Below are 15,588 nucleotides of genomic sequence, written 5' to 3' on the forward strand. Positions count from 1 at the left end.
AGGAGCCGGGAGCAGGAGCCGGAACCAGAACCAAGAGGCCAAGCTGAGCTTGCCACTCTTCTTTTAAAGAGAAATATACCACGCCCCAGTGGGCTGGTATTTCAGCGGCTATTGGCTGACAGAGCAGAAGGCACTCCCGCAGCACTGTGGGCTAGTACTTCAGCGACTATTGGCTGAAACAGCGGGAGATACTCCCACAGCAAGATGTGAGTGCTCCAAGCTCTCTCACTTTACATGCATATTGTCCAGCTGTGAGTGAGTCTCCATTGTGTCCATCTAAGCAGGAGGAGGCTTCTCTGATGATGGCTGAGCAAAGCATTGATTTATGAGCTAGTAAACTCATCTTATTGCTTTGTTCCCTTCTTGATTGGCTTAGATTCTGTAACTTCTGCCCAACCCTTAATTTCTTCCATTCTTTGTTTTTGTTTGTTTGGTTGGTGTTGTGTATGTGTGTGTAGGGCATTTGCCTAAGAAAGCCCTCATTTGATGAACGGAATAATCTGTTGCCCAGTGACAGTTCACAGAAATCTTTACATTGAATAAGCCCAAAATGTCCTGGAGTTCTACAAGTTTCTGATGTTCCTATTTCCTGCCACTCAAGAGGCAAACCAAGCCATGTCTGGCTTCTGTGCTTTAGATCACTTTTTCTTTCTGAACACGTTTTATTGGTTGTACCTCAAGTGTGTTCATGAGACAACTGTGCTCTCTTGGCCGCTCTGAGAACATGAATCATAGATTTCTCTTCTTAGTCGAGACTGGGCTCCAGAGCTATGAATCACTCTGTGTATTTGACATCTTTAAGATCACTCAAAGTTAACATGTCCCACACTTTTTATTGATTAGATTAATTAGATTAACACTTCAGAGTTCATCATTTTCTTCTTTTCCGGGTACCCTGCTATTGGAATATTGAATTTTATAAACCAGAAAATGAGCATGTTCATGAAAACTCTTTTCCCATCCATTACTTTATCTAACGTATCACCACACCTCCTAACTCCCCACACCAGTAGCTTTCAAATGTGTCCTCCTCTCTGAAACATTATCTTGGAGTTTCAGACCAGGGTTCAGACAGCCCTCAACTATTGTGTGTCGGGGCCATACTCCCTGCTGACACAGGCCAACATTTGCTGTTCTCTTTTCCAGCAGATACTTTATCTTCTTTGTATCAGGGTGGAAACTCATCCATCTTCAGTTTGAATCTTGGATTTTTCTTCTTTGGGAAGGTGAGATTACTTGGTGCACGGTTTCTCAATCTGTGGGCCGTGACCCTTTTGGGAGACAAATGACCTCTACTCAGGGGTCACTTAAGACCATCTGAAAACACAGATATTTACATTACAACTCATCCCAGTAATACAATTACAGGTATGACATAGCAACATTAGTAATTTTGTGTTGGAGTCACCACAGAGCTACATTAAAGAGTTGCTGCATTCAAAGGTTGTGAGTCACTGTACCACTGACTGTCCTGGGAGACTGACTGTTCGGTGATGACTGCTGCTACATTTCATTTATTGAGTATTTAATCTCCAGCATCTAGAATAATAAGGCTGAACAGATGTTTGTCTTATATACGAGTGAGGGAAGGGGTATAGAAATCTATTCATTTATAGCTAAGCTCCTTTCTTTAAATCTTAGTATTTCTTAATTGCTCTATAAGGTTTAATCTTGGCTTATCATTATGACTATTTTCATTTTTGGCATACACTTTAGAAAATTTGTAAAGTGTTACATAAAAATAAGAAAAACCCCATTATGGGATCTTTTAACGACCTGTCCATGTAAATAAATAACATTCTTTTCTTATTAATGTTTAAGACTATTTTGACCTGGTTAAGTAGCCATTAAAAAAATCCACAAAATTTTTAAATTTGAAAAGTAAAACATAAAACTGAAGAATTGTTTTATTACGTCTTAAAAAACTGCCTGAATTCAGTTAAATGACTGTATGAAAATGAGACCCTGGGGGTTTCTGTGATCAACGCATTAACTCTGTGCACTCAAAGGAGCCATTTGCACAGAAGCAGGGATTCAGAATGAGCAGGTTAGAAACGTGCTCTGCATTTGATTTCTTAGTTTTTGTCATCAGTTCCAGAATGAAAATTGCAGGCTCAGAGTCACGATGAGTCCTATTCCCTGAGACTGCATGCATCAATCTCCCCATTATTAGATGCTGGCATGTGACCGGTCTAATGCTCACTCTCTGTCATTGCTAGAAATCAATTGCTGCTGAGAGAGTCTGTGTTTCCTCCTGTCATGCCAGGGACCTGGGTCAGCCCTCTGAGATACAAGAATAGTGTCCAGCCTGGCAGCCTGGCTGGAGTCACCTGGCACCCATATAGTGCTCCTGTGAACTGTGAACGTGTAAAGGGGCTCACAACAGGAAACATGTGTCATTTGAAATAGATTAATTTTAAAATAAGGAACAAAGAAACAGCTCTGGTTAACCTTAGTGCTGTATTTCATATAAATCACTGTCACAAATCATAATTTAAATATGTGCTCTATGTAGAAGTATTAATGAGACATTTGGGTCTTCTCTTCTTATCGTTTTTTACATCTAATATTGTTCTACACTAACAGCACACCTCACCTTGTGCTAGCCTATAGAGAGTGTTTATATCCTGTTTTGGCAATGCAGTGGCTCCTGTTTTGGCGATGCAGTGGCTCCTGTTTTGGTAATGCAGCTCTTGGGTCTCAGAGAAAAAGGAGACTGGTGTTGCACTGGGGACCCCAGAGCACTTTCTGTACTAGTTGTAAATTTTGAGGGGTGCCATTTCTTTCATGGAAGAATCTCCCCAATTTTAAGAAGTTTCTCAAGTCTGTATCCCCCTGAGAAACGTAGAGCCTTGATCACGTATTTTCCCAGGACTTTGGAAAGATTTTGAAACAGTTCTTTTCCTTTTCTTGTTTCTTCCTTTCCCAGTAGTGAAAGGACACGGCTCTGACCTGGGAGGTGAGTTTGCTGACTTGACATTTGTTGTAAGGGCAGAGGGAGCTAATGACAAGTCTCCATCTGCTCCATACCTTAATCTCAGCGTGGCGCACTGCAGTCTGTGATTCCTGGTGCTCCCAGTGTATGATCAATACCCAGGTGTAGGGAGCCTGGTGTCTTCTGTGCTGTGGGCAGCCGTGACGTCACATTTACAGAGGCGAGGTCTTCTGCAGTTTTCTGTTAGAGAGACGAGTGAGAAGCTGCTCTGAGAATACAGCGATGACTTGTTGGTACTTGTTGATTCGTGGGCCTTTCTTTCTTGCCAAATCTCAGAGTATTTATTTCTGGCTTTTAAGCACTCATAACATATTGGTTCTAAAATATTTAGGGTCCTCTGCCAAGTGTTGTCTTAAATATCAGCTTATGGTGTTTCTAAAGCCCGACTGTTCAAAGCTGAGTTATTGCGTCTGTGGAGCCAAGGAGTTATCACTATTGTTTTAAAGCTCAACCCTCCAGTCTCTGCCAAGCTGCCGCTCACAGCTGCTCGTTCCCTGCCAACATCGACTCACTTGCAACAGATACCTAAGTGCAAATACTGATGCAGTCTCCATAATGACAGCGATCATGTGCTAGATTTACAAGCAGGGAAATGTCTTCAGGCAATTATTTTAATATAGTCTTGTTTCACTACAAATGAAATTTCAAAATACATTTATGGTGACATAAAAGAGGAGGAAGGAAATTATAAAAGTTTCAAATACAGTTTCTAAAGTTATAACTTTAGAAATCCATTTCCTGCTTCAAAACTTCAGTCCTTGGATGTACAAAAATGGTCTTGAAGCATGATTACATAGTTTTATGATTATTGTATGCCATTTTGTTTTCATATATTATTCTAAAGGGTTGATTTTGAGGTTAATTATGTCTGACATAAAATTAATAGGGGATTTTGAAATTTTTTTTATCTTAGGCATAATTTTTGGAGACCTTTCAAATACATTATCTTTTTTTAAAAACAGGAAAAATCATTGTGTTCTTAATCTCAGGTTTTTAAAATTCATTTTGGTACTCTGATCTATAAAACAGACGTGTCAATAGTACCTTCTCTTAGAATTACTAGGAAGATTGATTTGTTAATTATAATTAATAATTATAAATCATGCAGGATAATTGGCTAAAAACTGTAAGCAATACAGGTTTGCTAGTTATAAAAATGTCATCATTTTATGAAAATTTTCCAGTCTATCCTATTGTTCTACTTGCTGATACAGTATTTCTGTTTCTTTTCCCCACTTCTTTTACTTAATGACATTAATTAATCTCCATGCTAGGCTTTACATAGAAATTTCCTTAAAAACCTATTTATATTTCCGAATGTGACTTTTAGCTACTGGTTTTAAAAGCCTGCCGATCTCGGGAGCCACACATGAATATTCAGAGGCTGTGAGAGTTTCAGATTCAGCTGCCACTGTAGACTGAAAATAATCCTCCCACCCTCCTACAAGAGCCTCCTATAGCCTCACTCTCTGTCAAGTCAGTTTCTCTCCATAGTTCTTACATTTCTGATGCTTCCCGTGGGAAACGTTCGCTAAAGCTTACCGACTACACTGGCTTCTCACAGGAAGAAGTTGGTCAATTTTAGGTTTAACTATAATTTACCAGTCAATTGGCGCAAGCGAGGCAGCGTCCCATTAAATAACCCAACAGTATGGGCCAGGCTGATAGCAATGTTGTTTTCTCTGAATAACATTTTTTTCTTGCTGGAGCTGGGGATAGAATGGTCAGGTATGGAACCATCACGTTCAGCTGTCCTGGGGTATTTTTCACACAGCTTTCAAAAGAAGCCAGTCACTGTCTGGAAACAGGACTTGACACCCTTGTCACCCTCTGGGGGTAATTCAGTGGTGACACAGCTCTCTAGTCAGAGCCCAGCACCTGTTTGGGGATTTTAGAGTCATGCGGAGAAATTTTTGATGATCTAAGCTTTTAACTTTTAATTTTCCTTTTAATTTACAAAGGACGCTTTTTTTTTATCATGGAAATAGGTCTCATGTAGCTCAGGTTGGCCTCTAACTTACTATATAGCCAAAGAAGGCCTTGATCTTCAGATCCTCTTGCCTCAGCGCTTCCTGAGTTCTGGGATTATAAGCTTATATAACCACACCCCTCTTATTGTAAATTAATTTCTTTCAACATTCCTAGTGTGGTGTATAATCCCCCAAGTTTCACAGGCAGTTGTGGCTTGACTGCCCTGTATCTGGGATGGCCAAGTACAGCTCCTTTGTCCCCAACCAACATTTGCTCAGTTTTCTTATATTTACTGGGGCCATTGTATCCTAGAGAGACACGTGGTAAGTCTGAAGCTGGAGAAGGATGGAGTTAGAGAGGGAGTCATAGAGTATGAAGAGTCTCCCTGCCTACACACACACACACACACACACACACAGAGAGAGAGAGAGAGAGAGACATAGACACACACACACATAAACACACACACACGGGGTGGGGGGGGAATATGCTCACCTGTATACTTACTTAAGGCAAGTTTTGAATGTAAACACACCGACGAAATAGGGGATTAGAAGCTGGCTCATAAATCCACAGACTCAGGTCGACACTCAAAAAGTTTAACCTCAGAACAGGAGAGCTAACAATAGAAAAAGGCCTGAGGACGGGGGGGGGGGGGGGGGGGGGCGGGAAGAAGAAGTCAGAGAAAAGGAAAATAGACAGACAAAAGCATAGAGGGCAAAACGGAGAACAGAAAATGGAGAACAGGAAGGTCAAACTCACAGCTGCGCTGGAGTTCCAGCACTGTCCCCAAGGTCGAAAGGGTAAAAGAGCCCCTAGGAAGCAGGACTGGTGAAGGGAATAAACGAGGCTTCCTTGCTCTCTTCGTAGCATTCAAGAGATGCTGACGGGCCAGAGGCTGTGCCACTCAGAATCTCACAATGACACCGTCCTCGCAGCACTGAATCAGCAAAGAAGTGATGGCATTCTCTGTGACGTGACCCTGATAGCCGAGGAACAGAAATTCCACGCTCACAAGGCAGTCCTCGCGGCCTGCAGCGACTACTTCCGGGTAAGCAAAGGTGGATGTGTTTGTCTGAGGACAGCAATGCTAATACAAAAGGCCAGCAGTATTTCCTGAACTTTTCTGGGCCGGGAGCCATTTCCAAGGTGCTCTGCAGAGCTGTAAGCGTTAAGAACCTGTGTTCCTTCCTGGACGGACTTGTGTCCTGGGCCTGCTGGGACACTCACCAGACTGGGCGGGGTGCCCGCCATGGGAAGCAGTCCTCCCTTTTGCATCTGACTAATGCAGGTGGCATTTTGCGAGCACCGAATGGCGCGGCAGTGACATGTGTGGCCTATGAAGATATGGTTCTTTTTGGCTGGAACTTGGAATTTGGTCTCCAGCCGTAAGTGACGTGTGGTGATACAGCTCGAGTGGATGAGGTCTTTTGTATTTATATTTCATTTCATCTTCGCACAAACAGCTTGGACAAATGCATGCCCATCCTATTGAAGGCTGTCATTTTCATGTACAAGGCAACTGAATCTCAGAGATAAGGTAATTAGAATTCAGGACGTAAGTACATAATAAACATGGTCTTAAACTTGCATATCTGGAAACGAAATCCATGTCTGACTTCAGTTTTTAATTTTAGAAGCTTATTATTTTGGACTCTGAGGAGATATCTCAGTGGTTAAGCTTGAGTCGTACAAGTATGAGTTCTGAATGGAATTCATGTCCCTGAAGCTCATGTAACTGCTGAATGATGGCCTGCCTGTATTTCCTGCCTCGGAAGGCAGAGACAAACGATCCCCGAGCAAGCTGCTTAGTGAGACTAGTCATTTCTAGCAGCTCGGGAGTGATTGACAGGTGTTACCCAAGGCAATAAAGTGGAAGAGTGGTTGAAGACAATTCCTGGCATCAGTGTCAGGCCTCCACACACCATATACATGTAAACATGTGTACATCACACACACACACACACACACACACACAGAAAAAAGATATTACTTCTGTGTGTGCCGCTCTGCGTGCATGCATTTGCATGGTATGAGTTGGAGTACATGCCAAGATGTGCACATGCACGTCAGAAGAGAACTTTGTAGAGTTTATTCCCTCCTTCCATCCACCTTTAGGTGGGCTCTGCAGATCAAATTCGGGTTACCAGACTTGTACAACAGTGTCCTTTACCTGTTGGGTCATTTTGTGTTTTCTCCTCCTTCCCTTCCTCCTCTTCTTTTTAAATTGGCATGTATTTGTTACTCAAGTATTCATAAAGTCTCTTTCAAATATTTCATGTTTTTTTTTACCATGTTCATCTTCCTCCTTAGTTCTCCTCCTCATTTACTCCTTCCAGTGGCTTTCCTTCTGCTTTCCTGTTATGTATATGGTTCTATGCATCTATAAAGAATTCTAGGACCTATGAATAAGGGAAAACCGAGTATTTGTTTTACTGTCTCTGTCTTGTTTTCCTTAATATGATAACCTCCAGTGTGATTATTCATTTTCTAACAAATAAGATAATTTCATTCTTTCGTATGACTAAATAAAACTCCATTGTGTACACACACAGTATTTTCTTTGTTTATTTGTCCACTGAGAGACATCGTGGTTGGTTCTGTGATGTGGTTATTGTGACTAGTGCTGCAATAAGGAGGTATGTGCAGGCATCTGTGTGGTGTGTTTACTTAGAGTCTTTGGCTCTGTGTCCAGAAGTTGTATAGCTAATTATATCCTATTTCTAAATTGTTGAGGAACACCATGCTAATTGCCATAGTGGCTAGCCAAGCTTGTAGTCCCACAAGCTCCATGTAAGGGTCTGCTTTCTCTCACATCATCCAAGCTATTGTTTTTCGACTGTTTCTATTTTAGACATGGACCGTTTTTTGGTCTTGGCTGTCCTGAATCTCTCTATGTAAACTAAGCTAGCCTTGAACTCACAGAGATCCTCCTGCCTCTGTCCTTGAGTACTGGGGATTAAAGGCATTCACCAGTAAACCCCACCTTAAATGATTTCTTTTTTATAAATTTACATACTTTTATTTTATGTACATTGGTGTTTTGCCATGGGTGTTGGGTCCTCTGGAACTGGAATTAAAGACAGTTGTGATCTACACTGTAGGAATTGAACCCAGGTCCTCTGCAAGAACAATCAGTCAGTACTCTTAAACACTGAGCTCCAAAAATTTGCATAGTAATTCTTTTTTTGAGGGGAGGGATGGTTTTTATGCCTGGGATGAGATGGAATCTCAAAGTGATTTTAATTTGCATGAATGTTTTTATGTTTATTGGCCATTTTATAATTCCTCTTTTGAAAGTGAACTATTCATTAGCCCATTTATCTATTGTGTTTTTCATAGTTTTGAATTCTATATGTATTCTAGATATTAACTTTCTGTCAAATGTATAGCTAGCAAAGATATTCTCCCAATCTGTAGGCTTTTTCACAGAACTTTTTCCTTTGCTATATAGAAGCTTTGTAATTGAGTGAAATCTTATTTTCTTAGTAAAATTTTGATGTCCTTTTCAATTGGTGTCCTTTTCAGAAATATGATATCTGTGTCGTAGAGTGTTTCCTTGTTTTCTTCTAACCGTCTCAGAGTTTCAGGCCTTTGGGTTTTTTGGGGTGACTTTCGCACAGAGTGAGGGAGAGGCATGCAGCTTCATTCTTTCATTTAAGGACATTCAATTCTCTCAGAATCGTTTACTAAAGAGGTTGTCTTCTGCAGTGTGTATTTAGGCAAAAGTCAGGTAGCTGTAGCTGTGTGTTTACTAGTGGGAGTTTTGTTTGTATTAACTGTCAACTTGACAGACTTTAGAATCCCCTGGGGGTGGGTCTCTGGACTTGCCTGTTGGGGAGAGACGGAACGTGTCCTGGGGGGGAGGAGCTTGTATGATGGAGTCAGGATGTTGAGCACTAGAGTAACATTCAGTGCTGTCTCCTTTGGAAGGTGACCAGCTGTGTCAAGATTCTGCTTCCCCGAGCTACCCACCATGATACCTTGAACTGGGAACTAAAATAAACCTTTTTCCCTTAACATTCTTTCATGAGAATATCTTATGAGGGCCATAGGAAAAGAAGCTAGGTCCTCTGTTCTAGTCTCCTGATCTACATGTTTTTGTTTTTGTTTTTGAGGCGTTGCTGTACTACTTTTGTTACAATAGTTTTGCAGTACACTTTAATCAGGGCTTTTGCTACCTCTGCTGCTTCTAATATTGTTCTTTTTGCTGAGGATCATTGACCGCCTGGGGTCATATGTGCTTTGTATGACCTTTACTATGTTTTTATCTATGTCTGTGAAAATTGTCATTGATATTTTAATGGAGATTTTGATGAATCTGTAGATCACTTTTAATAATATATCTAATTTGATAATATTAATCCTGCTAATCCATGAACATTAGGGATTTTTCCACCTTTTTTTTTTCTTAGAATTTTTTTATTCTTCTTTCATATATTTCTTCCTGGCCACAGTTTGCCCTCCTTCCATTCTTCCTAGTACCCTCCACCCTCCCCTTATCCCCAATCCTCCCTTCAGAAAAAGAGCAGGCCTCACAGGGATATCAGCCAAACATGACGTAACGAGTTGCAATATGACTGGGCATAAACCCTCATATCAAGGCTGGATGAGGCAACCCAGTAGGAGGAAAGGAGCCCTCAGAGCAGGCAGGAGAGTCAAAGACAGCCCCTACTCCCACTTTTAGGAGTCCCACAAAAGCCCCAAGCTAAACAACTGCAACACATAGGCAGAGGACCTAGCCCAGACCCAGGCATGCTCTGTGATGGCCACTCCAGTCTCTCTGAGCCCCTAGGAACCCTGCTGAGTTGATTCTGTGGGCCTTGTTCTTCTGCTCATCTTTTCATCTTATTCTTCAATTCCTTTCTTCGGAGCTTAAATTGTTTTCACTGTAGGTAATATCTCAGTTCCTTGTTTAGCTTTATTCCTAGATTTCTTATTTATACAGCACTTCTAAGTGGGGATGTGTTCCTGGCTTCTCAGCAGCATGTTGGCTATTGACATGTAGGAACCCATTAATTTTCTGAAAGAATTCATCAGTTCTAAGAATTTTCTATTAGAACTTCGGGTCCTTTATTTATTTATTTATTGTCTGCAATTAAGGATAATTTCACTCTTGCTTTTTCATTTATATTCTTCCCCTATTATTTATTTATTTGTGTGTTCATTTCTCCAGCTAAGACTTCAAGGACTGTATTGGGAAAGAGTGTGAAAAGAGTGGACACTAATATCTCATTCTTGATTTTACTGGAAATGCTTTAAGTTGTTTAGTGTAAAGTTGGCTATAGAGGGGTTTGTGTCTATAAAATATTTATTATGTTGCCAGATGTTTATTCTATTGCTAATTTCTTTAAGACTTTCACTGTCAAGAGATATTTATCAAGGGACTTTATCAAAGGCCTTTTCTGTGTCTGTTAAGATGATCATGTGATTTCCGTTCTCACGTGTCTTATACTTACTGATTTCTATATGTTAAACTCTCCTTGCATGGGATTAAGTCCACTCATCATGGTGAATGATGCTTTTGATGTGTAGTTGAATTTGATTTACAAATATTTTGATGAGAATTTGTGCATCTATGTTCGTTGGAGAGATTGACCTATAATTTCCTTTTTCTTTTCTTTTTTCTGTGTTCCTTTCCAGTTTAGGACTATGTATAAAATTAGGATGAAAAATGAATGTGGCAGTATTAATTCCTTTATGTTTTGTGGAATAGTTTGAGAAACATCAGTAGACTTCAGCTAGGCATCCATCTGGGCTTAGATTTTTGGGGGGATGGGGGAGACATTGACTAGTTCTTTAACTTTTGCTCTGCTTACGTTCGTCAGCTAGACACGAAACAGAGTCACCAGGGAAAGGGAAGCCTCAACTGAGAAATTGTTTCCACCACAGTGGCCTGAACTCATGTCTGGGGGGGCATTTTCTTGATTAGTAACTGATGTGGGATGGCTCACTCCATTGAGGGTAGTGCCAACCTCTGGGAAGTATAAGCAAGCTGAGCAAGCCATAGTAAGCATTCCTCTGTAGTTCCTGCTTGATGTTCCTGCCTTCGAATCCCTCAGCGATAGTCTGTATCTCGTTAGCCTGAGAATTCCTTTCATCCCCAAGGGAATTTTGGTCACCAGTTTATCACAGCAATAGAAAGTTAACTCTGGCAATCTCATTGCTTATTACAGAGTAAGTTATTAATCTCCTCTTGGCTTAATTTCGGTAGGTCATATGTGTCTTGAAATTTTTTCATTTCCTCTAGATTTCACAATTTATTAAAATAGAACTTTTCAAAGTATGCTTTAATAATCTTTTGAATTTCACTGATATCTGATAGCGCCTTCTCTGTTGTCTCTAATTTTATTAATTTGAATCTTCTCATTATATGTTAGTTTGACTAAGGATTTATCAAATGTGTTTTCTTTTGAAGAAACAACTCTGTTTTGTTAATATTTTTCAATGAGATTTACTTTTGTTTCTGTGTGTGTGTGTGTGTGTGTGTGTGTGTGTGTGTGTGCACCCATGCACCTGTGCGTGGAGGCAGACATAAGAACAAGCTGTCAGATCTCTGGAGGCTTGCGTTGAGATGGTTCTGAGCTGTCAGATATGAGTGCTGGAAACCAGAGTTCTCTGCAGGCAGAGTGTATGCTTTCAATCACTGATTCATCTCTTCAGTCCCTTCATTGATTCTTTGTGTAGTTTCTTTTTTTTTTCCATTTCATTTATTTCTACACTCATCCTTATTATTTCTTAAATATGTTCTTATATCCTGTGGTATATCATCAAGCAATTTAATTGATAGCTTTCTAATCTTTTAATAAAAGTGCTTATAGATACAAACTTCTCCCTTAGAGTTACTTAAATTTTACCCCACAGGTTTAGGGTGAGTTGTACTTTTATTTTCGTTCTGTTCATCAAGAATGGACGCTGGACTCTATTCTGCTCTGTGACTTTACTATTTTGCTTTACTGCTGTAGCTAGTGCTTTCCCACACTGACCACCTTCTTAGGGTCCCTGTATTCCTAGTGTCCCCAGTTTAACCCCCCCCCAAATTATAATGGCCTTGAAGGGTGTCATTTTCATCTTCTTGAGTCTTCTCATTTTATCCATGTTTGATTCTTAACCAATAATCGCTTTAACTTCTTGTATGGAAACCAAGAACAAAACCTGAAAAATTACTAGCTGGAGTTAATAATTATTGTTAATTATTAACTTATTATTAATAACAATTATTATTAACTTCTGAGTATACATTATTTAAGTTAACTAAAAGAAAAGACTTACTTTTATGTTATATGAATTAGTGCATTTCCTGTAAAGTTTACTACATGTATGCCTGGTGCCCATGAAGGCCAGAAGCGGGGCCTAAACACCCTGGACCTGGAGTTAAGCTGTCATGTGGGTACTGGGAACCAAACTTGGTTCCTCTGCAGGAGCAGCTGAACCATCGTAACAGACCCTTATTTCAATTTTTCTTGTTTTCTTGCAAGTGTCACTTCAGGTTATTAATGACGGCCTTAGGCACTGCTCTGCTGCTGCGAGGAGGCATGACCACGGTAACGCCTATGAAAGAAAGAATTTAACTGGGGACTGGCTTACAGCGTCAGAGGTTTAGTCTGTAAGAGAAGCATGACGACAAGTAGGCATGTTGTGTTAGAACAGTCGCTGAGAGCTACATGTTGATCCATAGACCAGGGTGGGGATACTGGGCCTGACACAGGCTTTTGAGACCTCAATTCCATCCCCAGTGACACCCTTGCTCCAACAAGGCCATTCCTCCCGGTCTTCTCAAATAGTGTTACTTCCCGTTGACTAAGCATTCAAATATATGCGCCTATGCGGGTCATTTGTATTCAAACCGCCACAATGACTAAGTGATATTTTTTGAAATATGATATTAGTATATACTCATCTGCCCATTGACCAAGAAAATGCCATGGTTGCTCCCAGAATCAGCATAAGAGAGAATTTAGGACTCATAGCAGTCTGAATTGTAATGAGCAGGAGTAGAAGTATAAATTTAACTGTGATGTAAAAAAAATCATTTTCCAGAAGTAGTCTTCCTCAGGGATGAGCAGATATGTCAATTGGTTATCTAGTACCAAGTGACCAACTCTGAAAATACAGATACAAGTAACATTTTATAGACTGGGCAGGATGTCTTATGAATATGTATGTTTATACATATACATGTATGCATATAACAACAATTGATTTAAAAGAGGTCATGAATTTGAAAGAGAGCCAGAGGGTATATGGGAGGCTTTGAAGGGAAGAAAAGGAAATGAAAAATATTGTAATTATAATCTCAAAAAATAAAAGAAGGGTTATAAAAAATTCCTCTCAAAAATCTTTAATATAGAAGTAAACAGAAGTTTTCAGACCAGATGATAATTGACTTAGATATTTCTGATATTAATCTTGTTTTCCCATATAAGTAGAGTATCAATTACATTCAGTTGCCAACTAACAGTGAAATAGTCGTGCTTCCATACAGGATTGGTTAATAGAGAAGCTGCTTTGGGCCTAATTGCAGAATAGGGCAAGGCTGGAATTCCAAGCAGATAGAAGAGGAAAAAGTAGGCAGAGTAAAAGAGACGCCATGTACCCATTGGAGGAGACAGAGCTGGAACCTTGCTGGTAACCACAACCTTGTGGTGATGTACAGATTAATAGAAGAGGGTTAATTCAAGATATAAGAGCTAGCCAGTAACAAACCTGAGCTAATAGGCCAAGCAGTGTTGTAATTAATGCAGTTTATCTGTGATTATTTCAGGTCCGGGCAACCAGGAACAAACAAGCAGGCTCCGCCTACATAATTTTTATAGAAATTCATGTATAATTCAATTCTTAAGATTTTCAATATTAGATGTATATTTACTAAAAATATATTATTCCTGCATTTTCCCTTCTGATAGAATTCTATGATGTTAAGTAAATAGTTTGGAATAAAATAGACTCTTGCACTCTTGTATCTAGTATGTGATTCTGAAGCTAAAATACTTCTTGTTCTCATTGATAAAATATGAGACAGCAGGAGTCAGCAGGCACACATATCGGTGTAACCTGTTTCTTGATATTGGCCTGAGAGTTAACAACAGATTTTCTTACTTGAAACATAAATAACGAATGACCAGTTGAGCACAAAATACTTTGACTTCCTGTGATCATTAACATTTTAAAAGGAAGTATAAAAACATTATTGAGTCAAGAAATAATGACTTTAAAAAAACTTAAAAATTGGGTTTCATTCCAGTGGTGTAGACACAGAATGTTATTTGTCAAATATATAACTAAATTATAGCAGGAATTCTTCTAGAAGAGGGTAAAGCAGCAAGGAAAATATGAAATGGATGAGCTAAGGAGTGATCCTGCATCACAGACTATAGGTTCTTTCCGCAGTGCTCAGCAAATAGAAGGTTCTACTTCAGTTGATAGTTGCTGGGTTCCTCCTCTTCACCTGCTGTGCTCTGAATAAACACGGGCAGATCCTCTGGCCTCTGTAGGTCTGTGTTTTTCATCAATCAGACGATGACCTCAAGCAACTGCCTCAGGATGGCTTGGTTCAGCGACACTGAGAAAACACAGCTTGTAGGATTTTAAACTCACCACAGTTTCATTACACATTAGCTATTTCACTTCTTGGATTGGCCAGTGGTGCCTGGTCATGCTACACCTAGGTGTTAGCGGAAAGATAGGTCAGCTTTTTGTGGGGAGCAGGCATGGGGCTCAGCTGCTAGCAGGCTCACTCACCTTCTGATGGGTCAGAATAGCTTGGCTTCATTATTTTCCATCTTTGCATTTTCTGAATCTGAAACTCTCTTCCTTGTTGCTTAGAGAACTTCAGTAACTATCTGACTTTTCTCCATCTCTGGCTATTCCTTTCCAAACCTTTGTGCGAAACTCTACACTGAATGGGCGCTCCCCACTCGGGTGCTAGGGTCAGCCTTCACAGGCTCTAAGTGCCATCTGCAGCCCCTCCCTTCTCCCATCTATTCTCCGGCTGCTGGCACAGCACTAGTCTCCAAACATATTCTGTTTCACCTCAGGGTTTTGCACTTCTCAGCATTGGACCTCTGACCCTTTGCCACTCAGTTTCCTCCTCCTCCAGGTTTATAACAACTAACATGGCTGATGTGGCTGTGAAGCTCTTCTACTCTCCCCCACCACATTGCTAAATTCATAATGTCTTCTATTTCTCAAAAGACTTAAAATTTATCTCGTTTCCTTCAAGGAAAAGATTATATACATTTGATCAGTAGCATCTTGGAGAATGACTGTGACCAGCCATATCGTGAAGTCCATAGAGGCATTGTTGAATATGACTATGTTGAAAAATATTGAATCAGTGGTAACAAGAGAAGTCAGTCAGAGGCCTGGTGATCCTGTGGTGAGTGAGTGCATGTGTGTGTGTGTGTGTGTGTGTGTGTGTGTGTGTGTGTGTAGTGTGTGTGTGTGTGTGTGTGTGTGTGTGTACATGCACACATGTATGCATGATGTGTAGAAAGGGTGAGTCTGAGTCAAGTGTTAATCCCCTCCCCTTGGAAATCCCTCTGACCAAGAGGGCTCACAGTTCAGGTCATGAGATCCAGTGTGGGCAATCCTGAGTAATGGGTCACTCTGTGGGTTATGGA

At 40.3% G+C, this 15,588-nt stretch overlaps 1 protein-coding gene and 1 long non-coding RNA gene across 5 annotated transcripts in view; one reads left to right on the forward strand and one right to left on the reverse strand.

The window, feature by feature from the left end:
- The window catches only part of Klhl32 (kelch like family member 32), a 228,057-nt gene that overhangs the window by 47,084 nt on the left and 165,385 nt on the right, over nt 1-15,588 (forward strand). The window contains exon 3 of one of the 2 annotated variants that reach the window (XM_048420226.3): nt 5,837-6,017. In XM_048420226.3, coding sequence (XP_048276183.1) covers nt 5,837-6,017 — 181 coding nt within the window. Of the gene's footprint in view, nt 1-5,836; nt 6,018-6,136; nt 6,507-15,588 lie in introns of those variants that run through there. The other variant, XM_048420227.3, reaches the window with a different exon arrangement.
- Nucleotides 814-5,867, reverse strand: LOC146891473 (uncharacterized). 3 transcript variants are annotated; one of them, XR_015735123.1, is made up of 4 exons: nt 5,729-5,867; nt 5,474-5,603; nt 3,031-3,175; nt 814-1,317 (listed from the first exon to the last, which is right to left on the reverse strand). It is a non-coding gene; the product is annotated as an uncharacterized LOC146891473 (long non-coding RNA). The 3 variants fall into 3 exon arrangements; XR_015735124.1 differs by having other exon boundaries at nt 2,597-3,175; XR_015735122.1 differs by having other exon boundaries at nt 814-3,175.

The sequence above is a fragment of the Myodes glareolus genome, chromosome 16, assembly GCF_982192425.1.
Source record: "Myodes glareolus chromosome 16, mMyoGla1.1, whole genome shotgun sequence".
Lineage (NCBI taxonomy): Eukaryota > Metazoa > Chordata > Mammalia > Rodentia > Cricetidae > Myodes > Myodes glareolus.